Source organism: Bidens hawaiensis, unplaced genomic scaffold, assembly GCF_021521415.1.
Source record: "Bidens hawaiensis isolate Kalapana, Puna unplaced genomic scaffold, B.hawaiensis_p1.1 tig00419638_1, whole genome shotgun sequence".
Taxonomy (NCBI): Eukaryota; Viridiplantae; Streptophyta; class Magnoliopsida; order Asterales; family Asteraceae; genus Bidens; species Bidens hawaiensis.
The window spans coordinates 149,398-169,951 of NW_027504918.1; the positions used below are offsets into that span (position 1 = coordinate 149,398).

Below are 20,554 nucleotides of genomic sequence, written 5' to 3' on the forward strand. Positions count from 1 at the left end.
TATCTAAAAATGTGGAGTTTTTTTTAAACTTTGTACACTACAACATTTGGTATAGGGATAGTAAACCTTGTTTTAAGACATGATTTACTTTTGATGGAAAGTAAAAAAAAACCTTTGAAAATAAAGAGAAAATAACAAGAACCAAAATTATAATTTATGAAAAAAGGTTTTGTTTGCACTCCCAAATTCCCAATTCAAAATAAAAAACCCTCCAGTCCAGTCTACACATCCACCTCAGCTTCGATTATTCTGATGGAATATTAATTAACAAAAGAATCAATGGAAGAAGGAGATGTATCTAAAGGTAAAGGAGAAACAGTGTTAAAGGGCGTTCCGTCGTACGGCGGCAAGTACATTCATTACAACGTATTTGAGGTCTCTTCCAAATACGTTCCTCCTGTTCAACCTCTTGGCCGTGGTGCTTACGGCATCGTCTGGTAATCAAATCGCTTTTATTTGTTTCTTTTATTAACTTTATCCACAATTGATGTTCAGATTACTAGATTAGTAGTGTATGTATTAGTCAGGGCTTGTACTTGTAATTATGCCAATTATATAAATTAGATTAGAATATATGATAAGATTTGTTTTGTTTTGTAATTATCAGCTGAAACTAATTAAATGTGAGGTTGATCATTACTCTAATGCTTAAAACTTATATATATTGTAATTTACTATCAAAACCTTCCTTGATAATTGTCATAAGTTGATGTTTACGGGTGCAAACGAGCACAGCTGCTCGCGAGCTCGGGTCGATAAAAAGCTCGAAATGAGCCTAGCCCGATTGAGGCTCGTTTAGTTATCGAGTCCGAGCTTGAGCCTTGTATGGGAAGCTCGTTTAGGCTCGTCATCCTTAACGAGCCTTGTGTATTTTCATTTTTTCCTCTTTTGGACTTCTAGGTATTAAGTTAACACTTCACAACCGAGCTTTGGCTCGTTAAACAAAGGTTTTTATTATATCAAAATATACAAAAATAATAAAAAATTTATTTTAATTAATTAATAAATAATAAACAATCCAAACCCGAGCTTGAAAAACAGCTCACGAGCTGTGCTCGAGCTCGAGCCCTCGTAAGTCAAAACAAACCGAGATCGGGCTCGGCTTGGCTCGTTTACACCCCTATTGATGTTTATCTTCTTCTGGTTCTGTTAATTGTGAAATGATGGTTGTTGACTATACGTCTGACATGATGAAGGCTCTTCATTTCAATCACTGAACTTGTTTTCTGTTCTATATTGACAAAATGTAATCGTGTGTTACTGTTATTGTAGTTGTGCTAAAAACTCTGACACAAAAGAAGACGTTGCAATCAAGAAAATCGGGAATGCGTTTGATAACAATATTGATGCCAAGAGGACTTTAAGGGAAATCAAACTCCTAACCCATATGGATCATGAGAATGTACTTACATCTTCACATTCATTACTTTTTCTTTATTCAATCCCATAATTTGTGTATTCATATTATCTAATACTCATATTTCATAGATCATCCAAATCAAGGATATCATTCGACCACCAAGTAAAAAGAAATTCAAGGATGTTTACATTGTGTATGAGTTACTGGATACAGATCTTCATCAGATTATATGCTCATCTCAGGCATTAACAGATGACCACTCTCAAGTGAGCTTATGCATTTCTTTTGATCTTTAGTAAACATTATATGATATGCAAGTGTTTTCTGATAATCGCATTGCACTTTGCACTTGGCAGTGCTTTTTGTACCAGTTGCTTCGCGGGCTAAAGTACATACACTCTGCAAATGTTTTGCACCGCGATCTAAAGCCAAGCAACTTGCTTCTGAATGCAAATTGTGATTTAAAGATTTGTGATTTTGGGCTTGCAAGAACGACATCTGAGTCAGATTTCATGACTGAATATGTGGTCACCCGGTGGTATAGAGCTCCTGAGTTGTTGCTTAATTGTACTGAGTATACTACAGCCATTGATATCTGGTCAGTTGGTTGTATTTTAATGGAGATTGCTTTGAGGGAACCTTTGTTTCCTGGTAAAGATTATGTCCAGCAATTGGTGCTTATAACTGAGGTACTGGTTTTATAAAGCATTTTATTCAAAGAGTTGATTATTATTATTATTGTAATAGTTGAACATTTGTTTTTAATGCGTGCAGCTTTTAGGTTCACCAGATGACTCGGATCTTGGATTTTTAAGAAGTGATAATGCTAGAAAGTACGTTAAACAGCTTCCTCGTGTACCAACTAAATCTTTTCAAGAAAAGTTTCCGGATGTGTCACTGCTAGTGTTGGATCTTGCAGAGAAGATTTTAGTTTTTGATCCTTCTAAACGCATAACTGGTAAATGTTTTTTTTTATTGGGATAGTGGTTAAAAGGACATTTTGGTTACTGATATTCTAATATGGTTTACACTTTGTTAACATGTTTATTACAGTTGAAGATGCTCTTAATCACCCTTTCTTGCTAAGTCTACACGAGATAAATGAGGAGCCCATTTGTTCATCACCATTTGTGTTTGATTTTGAGCAAACAGCCTTAAGTGAGGAAGATGTAAAGGAGCTTATTTGGAAGGAAGCTTTGAAGTTTAATCCAGACAGTGATGGTGATGGTGGGGTGGAGTGATTTTGATTTGTAATACTTGTAAGTTGTGCATTATGAGTAGTATATCCGTTTGGAGTGTGTATTTTTTTTGGTTTGGAATGTGGGTTGCATATAATATATGACATCTATATAGAACAAGTTACATGATCCATATTGATATTTGATAATAATCCAAGAACAAAGTCTATAAAGTATTTGTTTAACTTATGTAACTATGTTAAGTTATTTTTAACATTTGATCATATAATTATGAGATTTTTTTTTATTTATTTTTATTTGTTTGACAAATAGGCTCATAAAAATAAACTTTTCAATTTTTCATCAAACTATCTGATTCTGTTTGTGTATAGCAACAATGTATTTTTTTGATATTTTAATTTAATGATCTATATTAAATTTCTTAAAGTTTTTCTATCCTTGTGTTCATTATATGTTTTTATGCGTGATAAATTTATCATCTTTGTTAGTAAAAAAGAATATGTACACATTTATAATGCAAGTTTTGATAAACAAAATTAGTAGCATGCAAGTATAAGACGTGTAGTATCTAAAAATGCTCATATTTCAATATTTTTAATCTACTACGAAAACTGAAATCCAATTCCAAAAGATCACATATTAAATAAAAGAAAAATGATGCACACAATTCAACCATTTTCCAGTCAACTTCCACCGTGATCATCCTTGAACATTAAAGTAAAAGAGCAACTAAAGAAAAATCGTTTTTCAGTCAACACCTAACATGATCATGCTTGAACATTAAAGAAAAAAGAGAAACTAAAGAAAAAAGATCATGATATGGTATATTGATATGACCTTTTAAGTTTTGAATGATCACTTCAGAATAAATTTGTTTTTAAGCTACACAAAGTAGTACAGCTTTTATATGTAAATGCTAAACTATATAAAACAACTTAAAGTTCGTATAATATGTTTTTTGATCAAGAAATGACTAGAGGCGATCTTCCATGTAAGGAAAATCCGAACATGACCTCACTTTACTAAGAAAACTTACTGTTTGATTGCAAAAATACATTTGAGGAAAATATTTACATGTTGACTTATCAACCTTCCGCAATGTCTATAAATTTATATATAAATGGTATAGTTAAACTTTATAAGATGCTTAATCTTAGTAAAGTAATTTTTAAATAAGAAAAGATGTTTTGAGTGCAGTTTTATAAAGAAACCCTTTCAGTTTTATCAACACTTTTAACAGGTTTAACTCATCTAAACCAAACCAAGAACTCCACAATTTTAACCATGCTTAAACAATCTCTAAACTCTTAAAACACATCTTTTACATTAGATCGAAGATCATATATCAGCAAACAAGGCTTTTGTGAAAAAAAAATGTAATATCGATCAAGCACTAATTATAGCTATGAACAGTGATTTATACCGTATTAGAGATAAGAAAATGACAAAATCAACTTTTAGTTGCACACCAAGATCCTCTATACATCATATTATTGTGTTTGTGTGATTTAATCTTTCTTACCCTACTATCTCCATAACTTTTATGCTTGATCACCATTCATAATATATTTTGTAAATACCGAAGAGAAGATACAAAGAGTTACATACATAAAGCCAAACCAAATATTAGAACTTAATGACTTGCTTAGGCTGGCTTCCAAGCTTTCCAAGTGACTTGTCTAATGCTGTCTGAAATTCACTGAATGGAGCAACCTCCATGCTGCAAAAAAAAAAAACAATCATATATCAAAATACAAATCACAACTAAAATATGTGTTTTTTTTAATGTTAAGTGACTAACTCGTATTTCAATTTCCCTTCACGAATCAAGCCCAAAAGATAATCCAACATTTCTCTGCACTCTTCATTTTTATCTGGACCCAACCAATTTTGTAAGTAGAATCCTGTTAAAGTAAGCTCCTGCAAGAAAACGAATTATGAGGATAAATTTTAATATTTTAACTGTTTATAAGCTGGATACGTACTTTAAATATGAAGGATGAAGTTGATACGGTTACAGGTTTCTTAGCCATACCACCATAAGTCACCATCGTTCCACCCTGCCTGAAACCATTGATAGTAACAAGGAATCTAATTAAAGAAACACATTATAATGAGATACGGTAAGGTGTGTATAAGCCATAATGTATTAGTCTCACCTTAAGAATTTTAGAACAAGTGAAGCAGCATTTCCACCAACACAATTAAATCCGAGAGCAGGTTGGGGTATATTATCCTACAACAAGAATTAGAAGTGTGGCACAAATAAAAATAACAAGTTGCAGACTGTAGGTTGAAAACTTGAAGTAAAAAACATACCAAAAGACTTTTGACATTTTTCACATCGAGTTGGCTCTCGGTATACACTTCATCAGCACCAAGTTTCTTGAGTTTCTCTTTTGCTTCATCTGACCCGGGCCTACAAGTCAACAGAATCCATCATTAAGTTAAACTAACAAGTAACAACTGAATCTAACTTCAGGTACAAAATGAAAGATATTACTTATTGACCTGTCCCTTATAATATTAATGGTATGAACGCCACGAAGTTTAGCGAGCTGAATGACACATTGGCCAACCATACTAGTTGCTCCATTTTGCACGACTGAATCCCCTGTTCATTTATACTTTATAAACTTCAAAATTCAAGTTCATCAGGTGAAAGCCTACTAGAACATGAAAATATAATATTATCAGACATTAGCACCTGATTTGAGTTCCACAAAGTCTTCTAGCATCCTTAGAGCAGTCAAAGGATTAATTGTCACCGTGGCAGCGTATTCGACTGGTGTATCTTTATCAAGTTTGTGCCACAAAGTTTTATCTTTAACAACATGTGTCTGCCATGTACCTAAGAAGGTATTAAATAACAAATAAAACAATAACAATATGATAGATAATAATTAATAAACTAGGTTAACAAGAACTAAAGATTATGAAATTCACCAGGTGATGGCGGAGACACCATGACCAGATCGCCTGGCAAAAAAGCTTGTACTGCCGGGCCTACAGAGTGTACGATTCCTGCACCCTCATATCCTGCAACAGCAGGCAGCGGCGGCCTCACAGGGTACACACCTACAAAAACAAAAGCACGTACATCTCAACAATCATAATCATGAGTGTTGACTGTTATAACAGTTTGTTATGTATAGGGGCATTATTGTCCATTTTATTTTGTACAGATTCCTTCCATAATCTAGCAAGTCTTACTGTAATTTTTCATCGTTACATATCTTCCTATCTGACAAATAAGTAACTTGGATGTAACATGGCCTCTTCCTATGATTTTTCAACTTGTAACCATCACATTCATTTTCACCTTTCCATTTAAAATATTCTTTATTTCCCTTGAACAATATAATTATGTCAAAATTCCAATTTAGTTTAAAATTTCAAAATTCATTTTTATTAAATATTAATGAAAATTCAATCATGTCAAAATTTTCATTTTTGATAAAAAAAATTCCAAAATCAAAAAATATCAAATCTCATAATCATACCTACATTCAATTCTAATCAATAAATAACAATCAAACTAACGAGTAGACACCGACATAATTAATAAAAGTTTACATTTTTTAATAATAATTTTCTAAATAAGCTTAGTTTCTTTTTTACTTAAAAGCCTTTATTTAAGTCTCCAAATATCATCAAGTTCAAAATATGTTTTACTTAATTTCTTTGTCTTTCAAGTGATTGCAGCAACGTTTTAAAAATTAACTTTACGGAATTTTTAAGACCATGTGTAGTGGGTGGGGGAAAACGCCGCCCACCTTAATCTCCATTGGTTGGTTTCATGAGTGTCTTTCATCCTTGAACCCACCCACCATTTTCTTCATATATCGTTGTGTACAAAACGTTGGGAGAGTTTTTGAAGACCAAAACGCTACGGGAGTGGTGTTCCGAGTGGTTTTAAAATTTTTTTTTTTGGTGGTGGTGGGGGGTTGAGGGTTGGGAACCGCCCACTACGGGTGGTCTAAATCTCATGTCAAATTATTCTTTTTTAAATATATCTTAATCACCTGCAGGATATTTAATTTACTCCATGTAATAATATACAATTTGTTCAACCCCTTAAATACACTTGATGTTAAAAATGAGTAACTAAATTAACTCAAATTGATAACTGATAACACGATTCCAAATGATCAGGTCAATAATTGTGATTTCAAACAAACCTTGAATTCGGTTAATATCGGATGGATTGATCGGAGAAGCAAGCATTTTAACACAGACGTCGTTTGCTTTAATTTCAACCGGCGGAAGCTCGATTACTCTGCACACAAGTTTTAACAAACAAACTCAGTAACCGTTAGTTAATTGAAAATTTAATAGAAGGTAGATTATGAAAACAGAGAGAATATGACTTAGTAACGGTATCCGGAGGGCCGTGGGTCTCGTAGAAGACCGCCGTGGAAGGCGGTGACATGAGGGCGGAGAAAGCCCTAACCTCGCCGGAAAGTTGCCGGAGGGAATGAATGGGTTTTAGAGTTAGAAGCCTCGCACACGCCATTGCAGTCTAGCTCAGCTTGTCACTATTCAGGTTTCCGATCGATACGTTTTTTCCGTTAGACGGGTTTATGACTGATGATTCATGAGTTGTTGACTATGCCACTGGCCGTTGACATCATATTTATTATTTTATTATCGGGTACTTGGGGTTCGGTTAACGGGTTAACTACTCTCTTTATAGGTATGACTCGTGCTACCATCACCAGAGTATGCACTTCTACAATGATTGTGTCGACATTGTCTGTTTTAGCATTGAGGTCATCCAAGGCACGCCACAAACTATTAACCCGGTGATCTCCGATGCAAGAACAACGAGGTTGATTCACTCCAACACAACGTGTCATCAAAAATTAAATAGTTCTAGCATATGTTTAGATAAGACCGAAGGTCTTGTCTTTATTTATAGACTATACTACTATCTTACACATTACACTTGGTCAAAGTAACCGATTAATAACTAGAGACGTAATCACATAAATAACAAAATTTCGATTAATATTATAGAATTTAGCTAGACTAAGTAATCAAAACTATCCAAATTTAAACCAACTTATTAAAAATATACTCTATGTTAACAATTTATTTTTTGAGTTATTGGTCCCTTTTCTACACATTTTCACATTTCCATCCGTCCAAATATGAGTCGACAATTTCCATCCGTAAAAATAGTTGTCAGTTTGTGGCGGTCCAAGTTTTTTTACGCATCTATTTTCCACTCCTGATATTTAGTTTTAAAAATATGATTTTGAATGCTTATTTTAAAGTTAACTAATCAACTTATTAATTTTATCTAGATACAAATTTATATAACAATGTTACAATATATTTAATTTTCATTTGTTTTGTTAAGTTATTTATATAATTAATTTTGTTATTATATTTCCAACAAATGAATTATCAGCTAGCTTACTTGATAAAAACACTTGTCTCTTAGAGAGGAGGTCCCAGATTCAAACCTAGGCAAATGTGTAGTTTATATTTATTGGTGTAATAGAGTATGCATAATAATTGTTGTTCAAAAAAGGTGTGTAATAGGTTGAGGTGGGCTTGATCTTACCTATGCTCAAATTCGACTCATTTGACTTGAGTGATAGCAAGCTCGGCTCACGTGTAGATAGATTTGCATTTAGTCTTTTAAAAGATACGATATACCATATGTTATTTGAGAAAAAAATATTTATAAGTTTTAAATGAGAAAGGGATTAGTCGTATAGATACCATACATTTCAACAAACACCTGGTCTACACCAGCTTAACTCACTAGCTTTCTTTATCCTGTCACGTGCAACGAATTTTGGCGCCTAAAATCAACACACACAGTACCCGATCGTAAAACCCTTACTCTCGATCGGATGCGGCAGTTTCAAATGAACAAACACTCATGGCGGAAGAGGTCCATGTCTGCGGCGGACCTCACCGGCGGCGATCTTCCTATCTTCAATCCGGCTTCCGCCGCTGGCCGGAGAGAGTCGAGCACGAGTTCAGAGGTGACGTACAAACTGATTCATCTCATTCCGCTTGTTGTCATGGCCTGCTTCTTCATCCTCTGGTGCTTCAGTTCTCCTGGTATCTATTACGTTAGCAGTTCGGTTAACTTTATGTCTTCCTAATTGTGTTAGTAGTTAAATTCGTTTACGTGTCTCTACATTAGTGCGTTTTCTGTTTTAGTTTCAATTCGAGATAGTTAGGCCTTAATAAATGGTGATTAATCATTTGATTGTTGTTAATTGTTACTGTAATTAGAAATAGCTTGATAATGAAGCGATTAGTTAAACCCTAGGTTACTCTGGCAATCTCTATGACTGTATGACATTATCTTGCAGAATTAGGTTTAATCTATTGGTGATTCCGGACCGTATTCACAAGTTGGTGAATATGGAAGGACTAGGTTGATAAGTCGGTCAAGTTGCTTTAGTGTCCTGATTGTAATATGATTTATAATTTAATATGGTGATGTATTGGTCAGTCACCAAGTTAGGGTTAGATTATATTTTAGGGCTTGGTTAATAGAGAATTATTGGAACGCGTTTTTGAGCAGTAAAGTGTGTGATCGATAAGCCTTGATAAGCTGCTGAATTGAGTCACAGTTTGTGCGGAATTTATCTTTGAATTTTTAAAGTGTGGTCTGTTTGGTCGATTTTATTTATGGTGATAATAAATTTAGTTAGAATATTTCTGCTATAAGGTTTGTCACATACTGGAATTGTTGAAATTGAAAGTTCATATCTGATAACTATTGTTTGCTTTGTTAGTGGACATGGAAACTAAGGATGGAAGAACTATATTTGTCCCAAGAGCCAAGAACAAGAAGTCACCGCAAACCAGTGAATCTACAGATCTTGATCTAACTGTATTGGCATTAGAAAGTCCACCAGATGGTTTCTTGTCAGTTTCTGATGGGCCGTATGCTTCGGTAGCTCTTGTTACTCAGCCTAATGTGTCTCATGATCACAATTCCTCATTATCAGTTGTTCATGACCTAAAAGCCCCATTCTCAATTTCTCAAGAGCCAAGTGCCACATTCTCTGATTTGCATGAGCCCAATGAGTTGTCTGTTGATTTACACGAGTCAAATGCATCATTCGCGGTTTCTGATGAACCAAGACTCGACAAAGGTTTACAGCAGGCTAGTGAAGAAGGCTGACCAGGTAATGATCTTCATCTGGTTTTTCCCATATGTGTTGTATGGGAACCGTTAACTGCTAGACTCTTTTGATACGATTCATTTCCTGCTATAATTAGACTAAAGTTGGAGTATACGGAGAAGAATATATAGTACTATAATAGACAAGTTCATTGTTATACTTAGAAACTAAATGATATATTGACTGCACATGCAAAATTTCTAATCAATGGTACAATACATGGGCTGCTCTAGAATTTACACATAAGATGTATACCAAAGGAAATATAGAAAATTCCTAACATGTTGTTACAATGATTACACTGTTTGTTTTTGTTTATGAATCTATGAGAAACTAGGGTACCTTTGTAGTAGTCTACAACTCAATAACCTCATCTGTTCTACAATTACCAACCCACACGTATAAATTTCCTGTTTTATTAGCTGGCAAGACCCTACAACAGTCCCTTCTTGGTGCCTGCATTAAGAAAACCAGTTAGAATATGAATGCAGTATCATAAAACATTAAAACTTTAAGTACTCTACTACTCTTTTACATTTTACGGAATGAATTTGAAAGGAAAAAAGGTTACCTTTGTCCACTGACTACTGTCTTCCTTCTTTAAGGCCACAATAGTATCAATATCTTCAGGAGAATCCATTTTCCATTTGCAATAAGGGTAACGTTCTTTATGAAGACTATAAATCCCAATAATCTTCTGTTTAGCTTTATCATACCTGGTTGAACTCATGTAATACACAAAAGGCTTTTGGCACGGGTTCCTTGTAACAGGTCTAGTATTAAATGCGTATGCAGTGTAATCAAGCCTTTTGTGCCAGTATAGGAATGTGCGAGCGGGTGCCTCGAGCTCTCTTGGAGACAAAAATCCCCTTATGATTTGTATTGCATAACCCCATGACACCAAAATGGTCCACTCTCTTTTCTTGTCATAGCAAATGGACTGTTGTATGATGCTAGCTGAATCATATTTAGCCGAATTCTAGCAAGTGTTGGATGCTTTGTACTCTACGCATCCCCGGGAATAACGGGTCTACTACATCCAGATGATGGAGTGAGACTAATGGAGTTACTGGATGGGCTACTAACAGGCCCAATAGATTCCCATGCACATCATACTGCACATTCGGTAAAACATCATTATTAAATGTTGGAGCTAAGTTTTGGAAGGTAAACATTAGAGATGACAAAATGGTTGGTTGGTCAGTGGCTCAACATGGGTCGAGTCAGGTTGTAGAAACACGTTACCATTTAATACTGTAAACTAGAGGTGCTAAACAGGTCATGTCTGTGGTTTGGCGGGTCGAACTCGACACAAACCTAAAAGTGTCAGTTTGACACGAACCTGAAATTATGTCCAACACGTGAACCTGAACATGACACGATGGGTTGACACGAAGACAACCCATTCAACCTGATTTTTTTTTGTTTTTGTTTTTTTTTGTGCTTATTATTAATAAAATTACAGATTATAAGCAATTAGGAACAAAATACAAACATATATATTAAAAAAATATGTATGCATTATTGAAGTTTGTGTCAATTTCTTTTTTACTTTTAAAAATTTGGCATAAAAGACCTAGATCTAAGCTACGACTTAATAACAGATTTTTAAAAAAATAGAAAAATGATCGGGTTAAATGGATCAACGCGAACCCAGCCCATCTAGCAAAATGTGTTCATGGGTTCTACCCAAAACTGACTTAAGTTTGGTTAGTTAAACGTGTTCATAGGTTCGACCCAAAACTGACCATTACTCGTTTACATCATCACCTGGTGATTTTGTGATAGCTTCGTCTTATGTCAAAAACTCATGGTAGTTGAATGTGTTTAAAACTAACCTGATGAAACCCTGGTTCTTTGGTGAGGGGGACGTTAAGTTCAGACATACAAGCATGAATTCTATCATCACTCCCGTAATAACCAGCATATCTTTGAAGACTCCTATCCTGCATCTTTTCCAACTCCACCGCCAACGGATAACTAATGGCAAACCACCGCCACCAAACGCCATCCCATACGAAAACAACATGTTTTGAACATGATTTTCTGAGGATGTCCCAATATAATAAAACTGATTATGATCATATTTAGACAAAATTCTAACTAAATTCTCCACAACAAATATCGTGTCATCATCTCCCATCACAAACCACCGTACGTCCTCCATTCCCAACCGCAGCGTTTCCGATACAATTCTCGATATCCGTATGGCGGATTGGTCCCCATCAGGATTAGTGTATGGAAAATCTGAGATGTCTTCAGATATGTGCATGTCGGGCAGGTTTTCGTTTTCGGTGGTTTTTATTTGCTTGTCTAGCCAAACAGCCCCTCGGGTCTGCCCACGCCGCCACCATAGCTTTAGATATTCCTTCCTGGTCCGCCATAGGTTGGCGGAGGCGGCTATGCCGAATGCAATGTGTTTGAGCTCGGTGTCAAACCGAAACGCCTGTGTTTGGGAGGTGTTGGTTTGGAGGTTTTGAGTGGTGGCTAGGCATTTGGTGCTGGTGAAGGTAGGGGCAGGTTCAAAGAGGAGGGTGGAATAGTAGATGACGTAGAGGAAGAGTAATGAAAGGAAGAACCATGGGATGGTAGAGCTGATGGTGGGGAGACGAGAATGGTGGCGGTGTTGGGCGGTGGCTGAGGAGGAGGGTGCCATTAGGGTGGTGGTTTTGGGTGGGCGGCAATGGCTTACCCATTGTTATATCAAATTTGCAACGGTATGGTGATGTTTGGAGAAAAAAGGTTGGATGAAGAGAATGATTTAGGAGGCGAGTGATGTTCGGAATATTGTGAGGGAGACAATTCCTTATGAATTTTCTTATTACTAATAAAAGAATTTAGCCTCCTTTCAACAAAAATCCATATAATATATTTCATTCCACACCTAATAAGTTTGCACCACCCAAGATCCACCCGTCCGACTCCAAGTGAGCGCAGCCTGTGACTTCATTCATCTGAGAACCTTGTTACTTCAATTTTTTAATCTCATCCTCTGATTGAAAAGGCTAGAATCAATCAACTTTTGTGTAAATGTAATTTTAAGACGTCTAAGAGTTGTTAGCTAATTGATTGGTAATTTAAACTGCGATCGCCTGCTTATATGCTTAATTGTTATCGTTCATCGTACTGCAGAATCTGTTTTTAGTCAGGTTCTACTTTTATGATTGGCAAATTTGGGGGCTTCCTGGCACTAGAGTTAGGAGTTAGGACTTGGCAGATGCAGTGTGATTAACGCTTGTTTGATACGCGACTGTGTATTTAGGAGGTGAGTTTTCAGTTATAGGATGATCCAACAGGTAGATTTTTCTATTAATTTTCTCATATCATCAAAATTGTCCTTACTAAAATAAGCCTCCATATATATACCCTACATAAAGCTGAATTTACAAAGCATTAGTAAATGCTGATCACAAAGAAATAAGCTTTCAAACTACAAAAATTCTAAAAAAGTGTGGCTTCGTCTCCGTTGTGGCAACACGAGTTGAGAACTGAGGCATACCATGACTTGGAGTACCCACTGGTATCATATAAAATTTCACCAAAAACTGGTGGAGTCACACACATATACAGCATATGCACGTGCACTAATTATTGGAAGCAAATAAAAGAATATGTAGCCATCCATTGGAGTAGAGTGAATTGTGGTAATTAGAATCACCCAAAACCGTTTCATATTGAGACTTCGACAAACACTGGTATGCATGATTATTTTGCCATTACGCCAGAATGAAAACCACTTGTATATTTTCATCTCCTTTTAGAAATTCTCTTTGTGGAAATCAAAATGAGTCCCAATTGGCTGGCTAAATTCTTTGCAGAGTTTTTTTAACTGTCTTGTGAGTGCTCGGGCTCCACAATAGAAAACACCTGCAATTCATTGGAACCCAGGGTTTCAAGATATTGATCCATCACAAACAAAGGTATTCGAGCAATGTTTTAACTTTACCTATTCTGCCACCTTCATGTGTAGTTGCCAAGTTATGGAATACCTTTCTCCAGTTAGGTCTTGCAAAATGTGTTTTAATCTGCAATAATTTGTTTGTTATTAGAAAATAAATTCTTGAATTAGGTTTTGACTGATCATATATTCGAAGAAAGTTTATACCCGACTCTGTGAGACAACATCAACTCCATCTTTGGCATGTTGCAGCGACTGCACCATGGATATAAGTGCTGATCTCATATCACCTTGCTCGAATACACTCGTGAGGTAGTTATGCATTTCTATTATGTGCTGATATTCACATATGAAATCCTCATGAGAACATAAAGATTTAAGAAAGTAGGTTCTTGTTAAGTAAATAGTACAATAAAACTTTTAGTTAAGGTTAAGACTCACATCGTGATCATTTTCTGCGATATCATCTAGTACACCTTTGAACCACTCGAATGAACCTTGCTCTCTTGTCACCCAGTAAAAGTAAGCTCTTTTATCCAAGCTTTCACCTGGTTTCTGCAATAGAAATGAGGAAAAATAAGTCAACATGGTCAAAGTTGTCGTCACATCAGCTGCCACATCATCATTTTGATTGATAACTGGTCAGATTACCTTAACTATTATTTTGAAAGTTGGTTACCTATATTATGTAGTTTTGTATTATTTAAAATTTACTACTTACTGAATGTTTTAGGTTGTATAAAATGTCATTTAATATGCTGATAAATGGGGTGGCTCCAATACCCAAACCGATCAGTAATATGACATTGTACTTCTGGTAATTTTGTGCTGGCGCGCCGTATGGTCCTTTGATGTAGATTTTAGGATATCTGCCAAAACGCATAACAATATTATATCATGGAATTTAATTAGAAATTATGTAAAAGCGGGTGATATAGGCTTAAATTATGTGGCACTCACATTGCTTGTGATTCCATAATGGTCAAGTTCGTTTTAGTTTCCATTCTGGCTAGACTTCCTTCTGTTGGGTGCTTCTGCTGAGGCTCACAGGCCTGCATTTCTTCGTTTCAGAATTTAGATTAAGATAGAACGGTTGGTATGGAGCTGAGGTGGCAATCTCAACTCTTTTACTTATGAAAGTGTCGATCTGGGTTGTGTTTTACATGGGACGGGTCAATATAGAAAATTTAGGTAAAATGGGCACATGCCAATTTATATTGTAATAATATGGTCTTTGGTGCCTTTCAAATATACATACATGAAGGGGAGAGTTCTAGGCCGAACACATTTGTTTACGAGAAGAGAAAGAACAACCTAAATCATTCGTTTTTTCAACCTTGAAATTTTTTAAAATATAAGAAAATTGTTGAAATGCAATGTTTATTCATCTCTTCTGATATTAAAAACGAACTATGAACAAATTTTATTTATTTATTGAACCTAGTCAACCTACACATGTGCAAGCAATGTGTAGGTAAACGTTTAAATTTTTTTAGAAAAAACATATAAACAAATTAATTTTATGGTTTTTTGTGTACATAACGCATTTGTATGTAAGTAAAAGTTTTAAAAAATACGAAGCACTGATAAATATATTGAAAATTATAGATGTGTTCTTTTTTGTTCTCACAATAATTAGTGTTTGTAATGAATCTTTCATCATGTATAACATGTTCTACAATGAAAAAGAAGTGTCAGCGGATCAATCCAACCCGGTCCGGCCTATTTCAACCCTACCCCGATTGAAACCCATTCACTAGAATACAGTGTTTGACCTTTGCAAATTCTTCCCGTAGGGCTTTCGTCCAGTCTCCCAAGCTACGGATATGCACGCTTAGATAATCATCTCCGGGTGCAGAAGTGATGGTAAAAGGATGCCTGTCATAGTAAACCAATATCTATATACAGTTAATAATCGAATTAATATATATTCATCATTAAAGATTTAAATAACACTCATACCATTCAAATCGAGATATTTTTGGACACTGCACAAAGAGGTACATGCCACTCTTGTACTTGAATCCTGTAGGTTTGGTCATGTAGAGACCTAACACATTTCCAGAATATATTATAGCCTGGATTTGCGTAACACAAACTGATAATCAAGGATTTGTCTTAACAATGAAAAAGTATAATAACAACTAAGGATCTCAACATAGGGTCACCGTAATGGTGTCAACATGCAACGTATGGTCCGTTGTAAGGAGCCTCTCACTCGCATAACACAGCATTGGAAGCAACAGATACATCCATGTCTGCAAACATGTTGTTTTGACAAAATTTGGTCAACTTATGTTTCACGCTCTACACCATATATAAATACAAAAATTCCATCAAATACGCAATTTTCACACTTTCTGTGAATATTGTGTATTTGCAGTTGTGTGGGAATATAAGTCAAGTTGTCAAGTGACGTACGGTTTTCCTGTACCATCCTACGGTGAGGATTAAGAAGTAGCCATGAATGATGAACAAGAAGTAGACAATGATTAACAGATGATGAGTGTACCAAAAGGAAGTAAAACCCGCCAAGTTGTTAAACGGTGGAGGCAGCTTAACAACGTTTCTTCTAAAAGAACTCATCGCAAAGGTGAAGCAGATCGCCATCAGAATAATCATAATAATCCCAGTATAACCCGGGATACTTAGTACTAGGTCCATGTAACTCGGTTGTCTTTTAAATAAACCCCCAAAGATGGCCATAAATTGGTTCAAAGGACAATGTGACAGCCTTACAAAATTGCAAGCCAAGTGTGCAATAGTGTGAACCACTGTCCCCATCACTATCGCGCTTGCGATGATTTTATGGAAATTAATATTTTCATCGACCGGTAATACTTTTGCAACATAAGTTTCTCTGATGGCTGTAAGTGTTCTTCTGCATACTGGAAGGAGAATGAGGGCCATATTAAACTTTAGAGTCTCGCCTGCTCCCTTCGCGGCGCAACTACAATACCCCAACACTTGGAACGAAGGCATCATCGTGTATTGGTGGAATTTCCATAAAAACAGTGCGACATTCATTTCCCAAAATAGAAATAATACCCAATATACTTTCCAGTTCTCGAGTCCAGATTCAAAAAATCTTGTCATGTATTTTCTCCACGGGTTTCTGTAAATTTCTGGGATCATTGTTTTGGCTAGATCAGTTGTGTCATCAGAGTTCACAGTGGCTTCCTTCGGTGTTGCAATGCTTTTAAGCAATGTCTCGAGTTGCCACATCTGTCAGTTGATTATGTGTTAAAAGAAATGTGTGATATGTTGACCGTCGAGTATATTGTTTGTTATTTACCTCTATGTAACCACAGTGATCAGGGTCAAGTCTTTCCATGATTAGAGCTGCATATGTACCAGCTTGTTTCTTGAAAGTTGAAAGCTTGTTCGCTGATGCACTCATTATCAGGACCTTAAATACAAGGAAAGCCGAAACAGTCAACGTAAATTCAAGATTAAGACGGAAAAGAACCTAGGAAACGAAACAAGTGTTTTTTGGACTCTTTTAGTTAAATCATTCTAGTGTGATTACTGATTAGGCAAAACAGCGCTTCCAAACAGGTCGAAGAGGGCTTGAAAAACGTGCTTAAATGCTCGCTCAATTAAACGGGATGGATCTGGTTGAAATGATAAGAATAGTCAATGATTTAGTAGTTGCTGTGAGAGTACTTTTAACTTGGATGTTTTGACCTTTTGTTAGGGGGGGTGTTACAGATACACCACCCCAACATGTTATACGTGAAGTATAACTTTCAATCAACAACACAATAATGTCACCTTTTCAGAGAAGTTATACACCTAAATAATTTTTGGAGACCAACTTAAACGATTCGTATTATAAAACTTTATGTTAGTTTTATACGGGTCTGTATAACATTTTCCACATATAATTTGGGCCGTATAACCTTGCATGCATTGTGTGATATGTGGAAAATGTTATACAAGTCATATAGCTTATCAATGTGGTGTACCTCTTTTACTTCTTCCTCTGATAGCAACCCGTCTCCATTTTTGTCACACCTAAATAGAATTTTCATTATTAGTTGCAACCTACGAGTTCTAGTTTGTCAGTATGCAAAAATATAAATGAATGTTGATTTTACATATCGAAGAAAATATGAATTCGAGTATCTAGATCCTCATTCGTTAAATCTTCCCAGAATACTTTCATTTGCTCTAATGTGATCCCTCTAGATCCGTCGATCCCCTTCCGCCTCGCAAGCGCATCAAACAATTCGCCCGAGAACTCGCTACCGTCACCCCTTCCTTAAAAAACAAACCAAAATAATATTAAAAAACAATTATATTGTAAGTTAGGGGCGTAAACAAGCCAAGCAAGCTTGGCTAAGCTTGAAGTTGTCTCGTTTACACCCTTGGTTTGTTAACATATCATTCAAGATCCGAAAAACTAACCAATACATATTCCAAATTTTTCTCTAGGCAGCTTTCCATCTGTAGAAAATTGTTGAAAACGTTTCTCGATAGCCATCCACGCGTCTACTTCTTTCCCAGTCATGACTCTATCAACAAACCGCAAGCCATCAAGGCCTCTAGTGGCACTTGAAGTAACTTGTCTTTCAAACCGTGGTCCATCATTAGGCAGAAGTCTTCGTCGGCTAGAACCCGACTTACTAGCATTCCTGCTTAGCCTGCCCGAGGCTGACAATTTCACTTCCTGTTTCAGAAATGTTCGGTTTGACCGGTCAATAGACAAAACCGCGCTTCCATCAAATTCCATCTTTAGTTAGAATGCAAAGGAAAATGATTGTTTCATTTTTGTTAGTGTTGTGGACATAGGTTTTTTAACAACTCTTTTGGTTAAAATGAGTGAGACATGTTTATGGACATGAGTGGGAAATAGTCACTAGTAATGAGGGGAAAATAGTGCTTATAATTAGTGTTTGAGAAAAATATGGATCAAGTCCTATACTTAGATTCTCAAATATGGAAACAAGAAGATGTTGGAGTACAAAGACTTCTTCTTGTCTTTACATGTTCTGAAATAGTGACGGATCATCCATGTGTTTATTGACCGTAAAAACATTCATATGTTGTTCAATGTTTGAAAAATAACGACCTACTTCTGTCACATTTCCATTAAATTAACAACTTATTTTGTACTCTTCCAGTTTTGCAACTAGGGTTGTTCACGAACTGAACGCATACACGTTCATACTTAGTTTGGTTTAAAACCGAGCTGAACCAAACGACTTGAATTTAAAGAAACGAGCGATATGTTTATGCTTGAACTTGGTTTGGTTTTAAATCGAGTGGCTTGGTTAGGCTTGGTCTTGGGCTTGGTTTCGTACAAAGTTTTCAATTTTAAAATTCTAAAACTCCAAAATGTCATTAATTATATTCAAAACTTTCAACTAAAAAATGTATAGAGTTCCAACTCTAAAATGTCTCAAACTCAAAGTTAGCAATAAAACATATAGAATAAGTTCAACGAATATACGTGGTCGATATTTTCTCCTAACAATAGAAAAAATAGCTCATGTATCAAGTGTGACGAGAACCAGTAGCTAGTTTTTCAAAGGTGTAATCGAAATCTACTGAATGACAGAATGACAGGAAAGTTTATGGAAAAGTGAGATTGTGGAAGTATTGAACCAGTGTCTAGGGTTTAAAAATTAACTTTGAAGTCAACACAAAAGTGGGAAATTTAAAATTCCATAAAATTTTGTATATTTTATATAAATATATATTATATATAAATTTTAAACTAAAAAAATAATTTGAGTAAAACAAACCGAATCGAACAGAGCGAAGCTTCGCTCGTGCTTGGCTTGTTTTCATATCGAACCGATTGAATCGACTCATTTCCAAATCGAGCGGAAATCGAACAAGCATTTTTCGAGCGAAAACGACGAACGAGCATCTAGCGGTTTGGGCAGCCCTATTTGCAACCAATTAATGGAAATAATAATGCGGGCCACTAAATGTGAGAATTATTATGTTAATGAAAAATAATATGTTAATGCATAACCTAGAAAAAAAAATCCAACTCTAGTGCTTTTTTGATAACCATAAGAACCGTTGCCAAAAAATTCACGGGACCCATCAGTACTTTGATAACCAATAAGAGCATATGAATCACTGCTTACGCTACGTAAGTAGCCTTCGTATGTTATGATAGGAAGCCCGTGAAACAAGATTCGAACAAGAGACCGCTCTAAAAGAGAATCAAATGCTTACCACTACACCATCACTTGAAGGTGCCTGTTATAGTGATAACTGAGAGCCTTAGAGGTGACTAGTGACAATGTGGTGTCTACTTGTAGTAATTCATTCATTAATCGCATATGATGAAAAGAATTGACTGATGTTGACTGATGATAAAATGAAATGTCCAAACGGTCGATCGGCTTAATTAAAACATTAAATTTTGGATATTGGGTATGGGTTGTAAAATTGGACTACTATGTTGTTATAATTTGGGCTTAATTTAATAAGACAAACATTTATTATAATCTAGTTAGTATCAAAAGTTCTAAAAAAGTCAACATTCAAATGTCATTTCAAAACTTAAAACAAAATAATCAAAGTAAAGTACCAAAAGATTTAAATGTAATACATTCCAAAAAACACTTAACATAATCGTACCCATATCATGATAGACATAAGAACAAACATTTATAGACAAACATGATAACACGATAACATACTATACTTTTTGGTGGTTGGGGAACTTTATTTGTGGACCCTTCACAAATCAAGATCTAGTTGCAACTGTAATAGAGAAGAGCTCATGAACAACGGTCTTAGTATCTATTCAATATTGTGGAGACTCATAAGAGCATTGCATTCCTATTTCAACTAACGAAATCAGACTCTTTTTATCGACATCCTCATTTAGAAGCACTAGATCCAGAATCTGAAACACATATTCATTAGCCAAGGCATTCCTAGCATAAGAATGCAAAGTTAGACCTTCTTC

The 20,554-nt window shown here is 35.5% G+C and overlaps 4 protein-coding genes and 1 pseudogene across 4 annotated transcripts; 2 read left to right on the forward strand and 3 right to left on the reverse strand.

Moving 5' to 3' along the window:
* Positions 1 to 279: 279 nt before the first annotated feature.
* On the forward strand, positions 280 to 2,601 carry LOC143609430 (mitogen-activated protein kinase homolog NTF6-like). Its single transcript, XM_077084184.1, has 6 exons — positions 280 to 437; positions 1,273 to 1,402; positions 1,489 to 1,626; positions 1,717 to 2,049; positions 2,135 to 2,318; positions 2,414 to 2,601. The coding sequence occupies exons 1-6, from the start codon at positions 280 to 282 to the stop codon at positions 2,599 to 2,601; spliced, it is 1,131 nt and encodes a 376-aa protein (XP_076940299.1).
* Positions 2,602 to 4,057: 1,456 nt separating this feature from the next.
* Positions 4,058 to 7,109, reverse strand: LOC143609433 (enoyl-[acyl-carrier-protein] reductase, mitochondrial-like). Its single transcript, XM_077084187.1, has 10 exons — positions 6,930 to 7,109; positions 6,741 to 6,838; positions 5,506 to 5,637; positions 5,267 to 5,410; positions 5,071 to 5,173; positions 4,879 to 4,978; positions 4,719 to 4,795; positions 4,545 to 4,623; positions 4,361 to 4,479; positions 4,058 to 4,279 (listed from the first exon to the last, which is right to left on the reverse strand). The coding sequence occupies exons 1-10, from the start codon at positions 7,073 to 7,075 to the stop codon at positions 4,186 to 4,188; spliced, it is 1,092 nt and encodes a 363-aa protein (XP_076940302.1). The 5' UTR covers positions 7,076 to 7,109; the 3' UTR covers positions 4,058 to 4,185.
* A 1,323-nt stretch (positions 7,110 to 8,432) lies between these two features.
* On the forward strand, positions 8,433 to 9,718 carry LOC143609434 (uncharacterized). Its single transcript, XM_077084188.1, has 2 exons — positions 8,433 to 8,640; positions 9,327 to 9,718. Exons 1-2 carry the CDS (start codon positions 8,442 to 8,444, stop codon positions 9,716 to 9,718), a joined length of 591 nt encoding a protein of 196 aa, XP_076940303.1. The 5' UTR covers positions 8,433 to 8,441.
* A 530-nt stretch (positions 9,719 to 10,248) lies between these two features.
* LOC143609435 (uncharacterized) lies at positions 10,249 to 12,625 on the reverse strand (annotated as a pseudogene).
* A 765-nt stretch (positions 12,626 to 13,390) lies between these two features.
* LOC143609431 (putative respiratory burst oxidase homolog protein H) lies at positions 13,391 to 18,352 on the reverse strand. The gene is made up of 14 exons (XM_077084185.1): positions 18,028 to 18,352; positions 17,718 to 17,880; positions 17,586 to 17,634; positions 16,913 to 17,026; positions 16,039 to 16,842; positions 15,786 to 15,875; positions 15,580 to 15,695; positions 15,393 to 15,495; positions 14,578 to 14,669; positions 14,332 to 14,486; positions 14,059 to 14,255; positions 13,825 to 13,953; positions 13,666 to 13,744; positions 13,391 to 13,586 (listed from the first exon to the last, which is right to left on the reverse strand). Exons 1-14 carry the CDS (start codon positions 18,350 to 18,352, stop codon positions 13,477 to 13,479), a joined length of 2,526 nt encoding a protein of 841 aa, XP_076940300.1. The 3' UTR covers positions 13,391 to 13,476.
* Between the last annotated feature and the right edge of the window lie 2,202 nt (positions 18,353 to 20,554).

What these genes read in the sequence shown, in the direction of transcription:
- LOC143609431 (XM_077084185.1), bottom strand. Translation starts at nt 18,352, where the DNA reads ATGGAATTTGATGGAAGCGCGGTTTTGTCTATTGACCGGTCAAACCGA. An exon ending in ATTCATATTTTCTTCGATAT is followed by an intron (nt 17,635 to 17,717) that starts GTAAAATCAACA and finishes AATTCTATTTAG; the next exon opens with GTGTGACAAAAATGGAGACG. An exon ending in CCTAAAACATTCAGTAAGTA is followed by an intron (nt 14,256 to 14,331) that starts GTAAATTTTAAA and finishes TAATCTGACCAG; the next exon opens with TTATCAATCAAAATGATGAT.
- LOC143609434 (XM_077084188.1), top strand. Translation starts at nt 8,442, where the DNA reads ATGAACAAACACTCATGGCGGAAGAGGTCCATGTCTGCGGCGGACCTC. An exon ending in CTGGTGCTTCAGTTCTCCTG is followed by an intron (nt 8,641 to 9,326) that starts GTATCTATTACG and finishes TTGCTTTGTTAG; the next exon opens with TGGACATGGAAACTAAGGAT.
- LOC143609433 (XM_077084187.1), bottom strand. Translation starts at nt 7,075, where the DNA reads ATGGCGTGTGCGAGGCTTCTAACTCTAAAACCCATTCATTCCCTCCGG. An exon ending in CTTCATCCTTCATATTTAAA is followed by an intron (nt 4,480 to 4,544) that starts GTACGTATCCAG and finishes GTTTTCTTGCAG; the next exon opens with GAGCTTACTTTAACAGGATT. An exon ending in GAAGGGAAATTGAAATACGA is followed by an intron (nt 4,280 to 4,360) that starts GTTAGTCACTTA and finishes TTTTTTTTGCAG; the next exon opens with CATGGAGGTTGCTCCATTCA.
- LOC143609430 (XM_077084184.1), top strand. Translation starts at nt 280, where the DNA reads ATGGAAGAAGGAGATGTATCTAAAGGTAAAGGAGAAACAGTGTTAAAG. An exon ending in TAACAGATGACCACTCTCAA is followed by an intron (nt 1,627 to 1,716) that starts GTGAGCTTATGC and finishes TGCACTTGGCAG; the next exon opens with TGCTTTTTGTACCAGTTGCT. An exon ending in TCCTTCTAAACGCATAACTG is followed by an intron (nt 2,319 to 2,413) that starts GTAAATGTTTTT and finishes TGTTTATTACAG; the next exon opens with TTGAAGATGCTCTTAATCAC.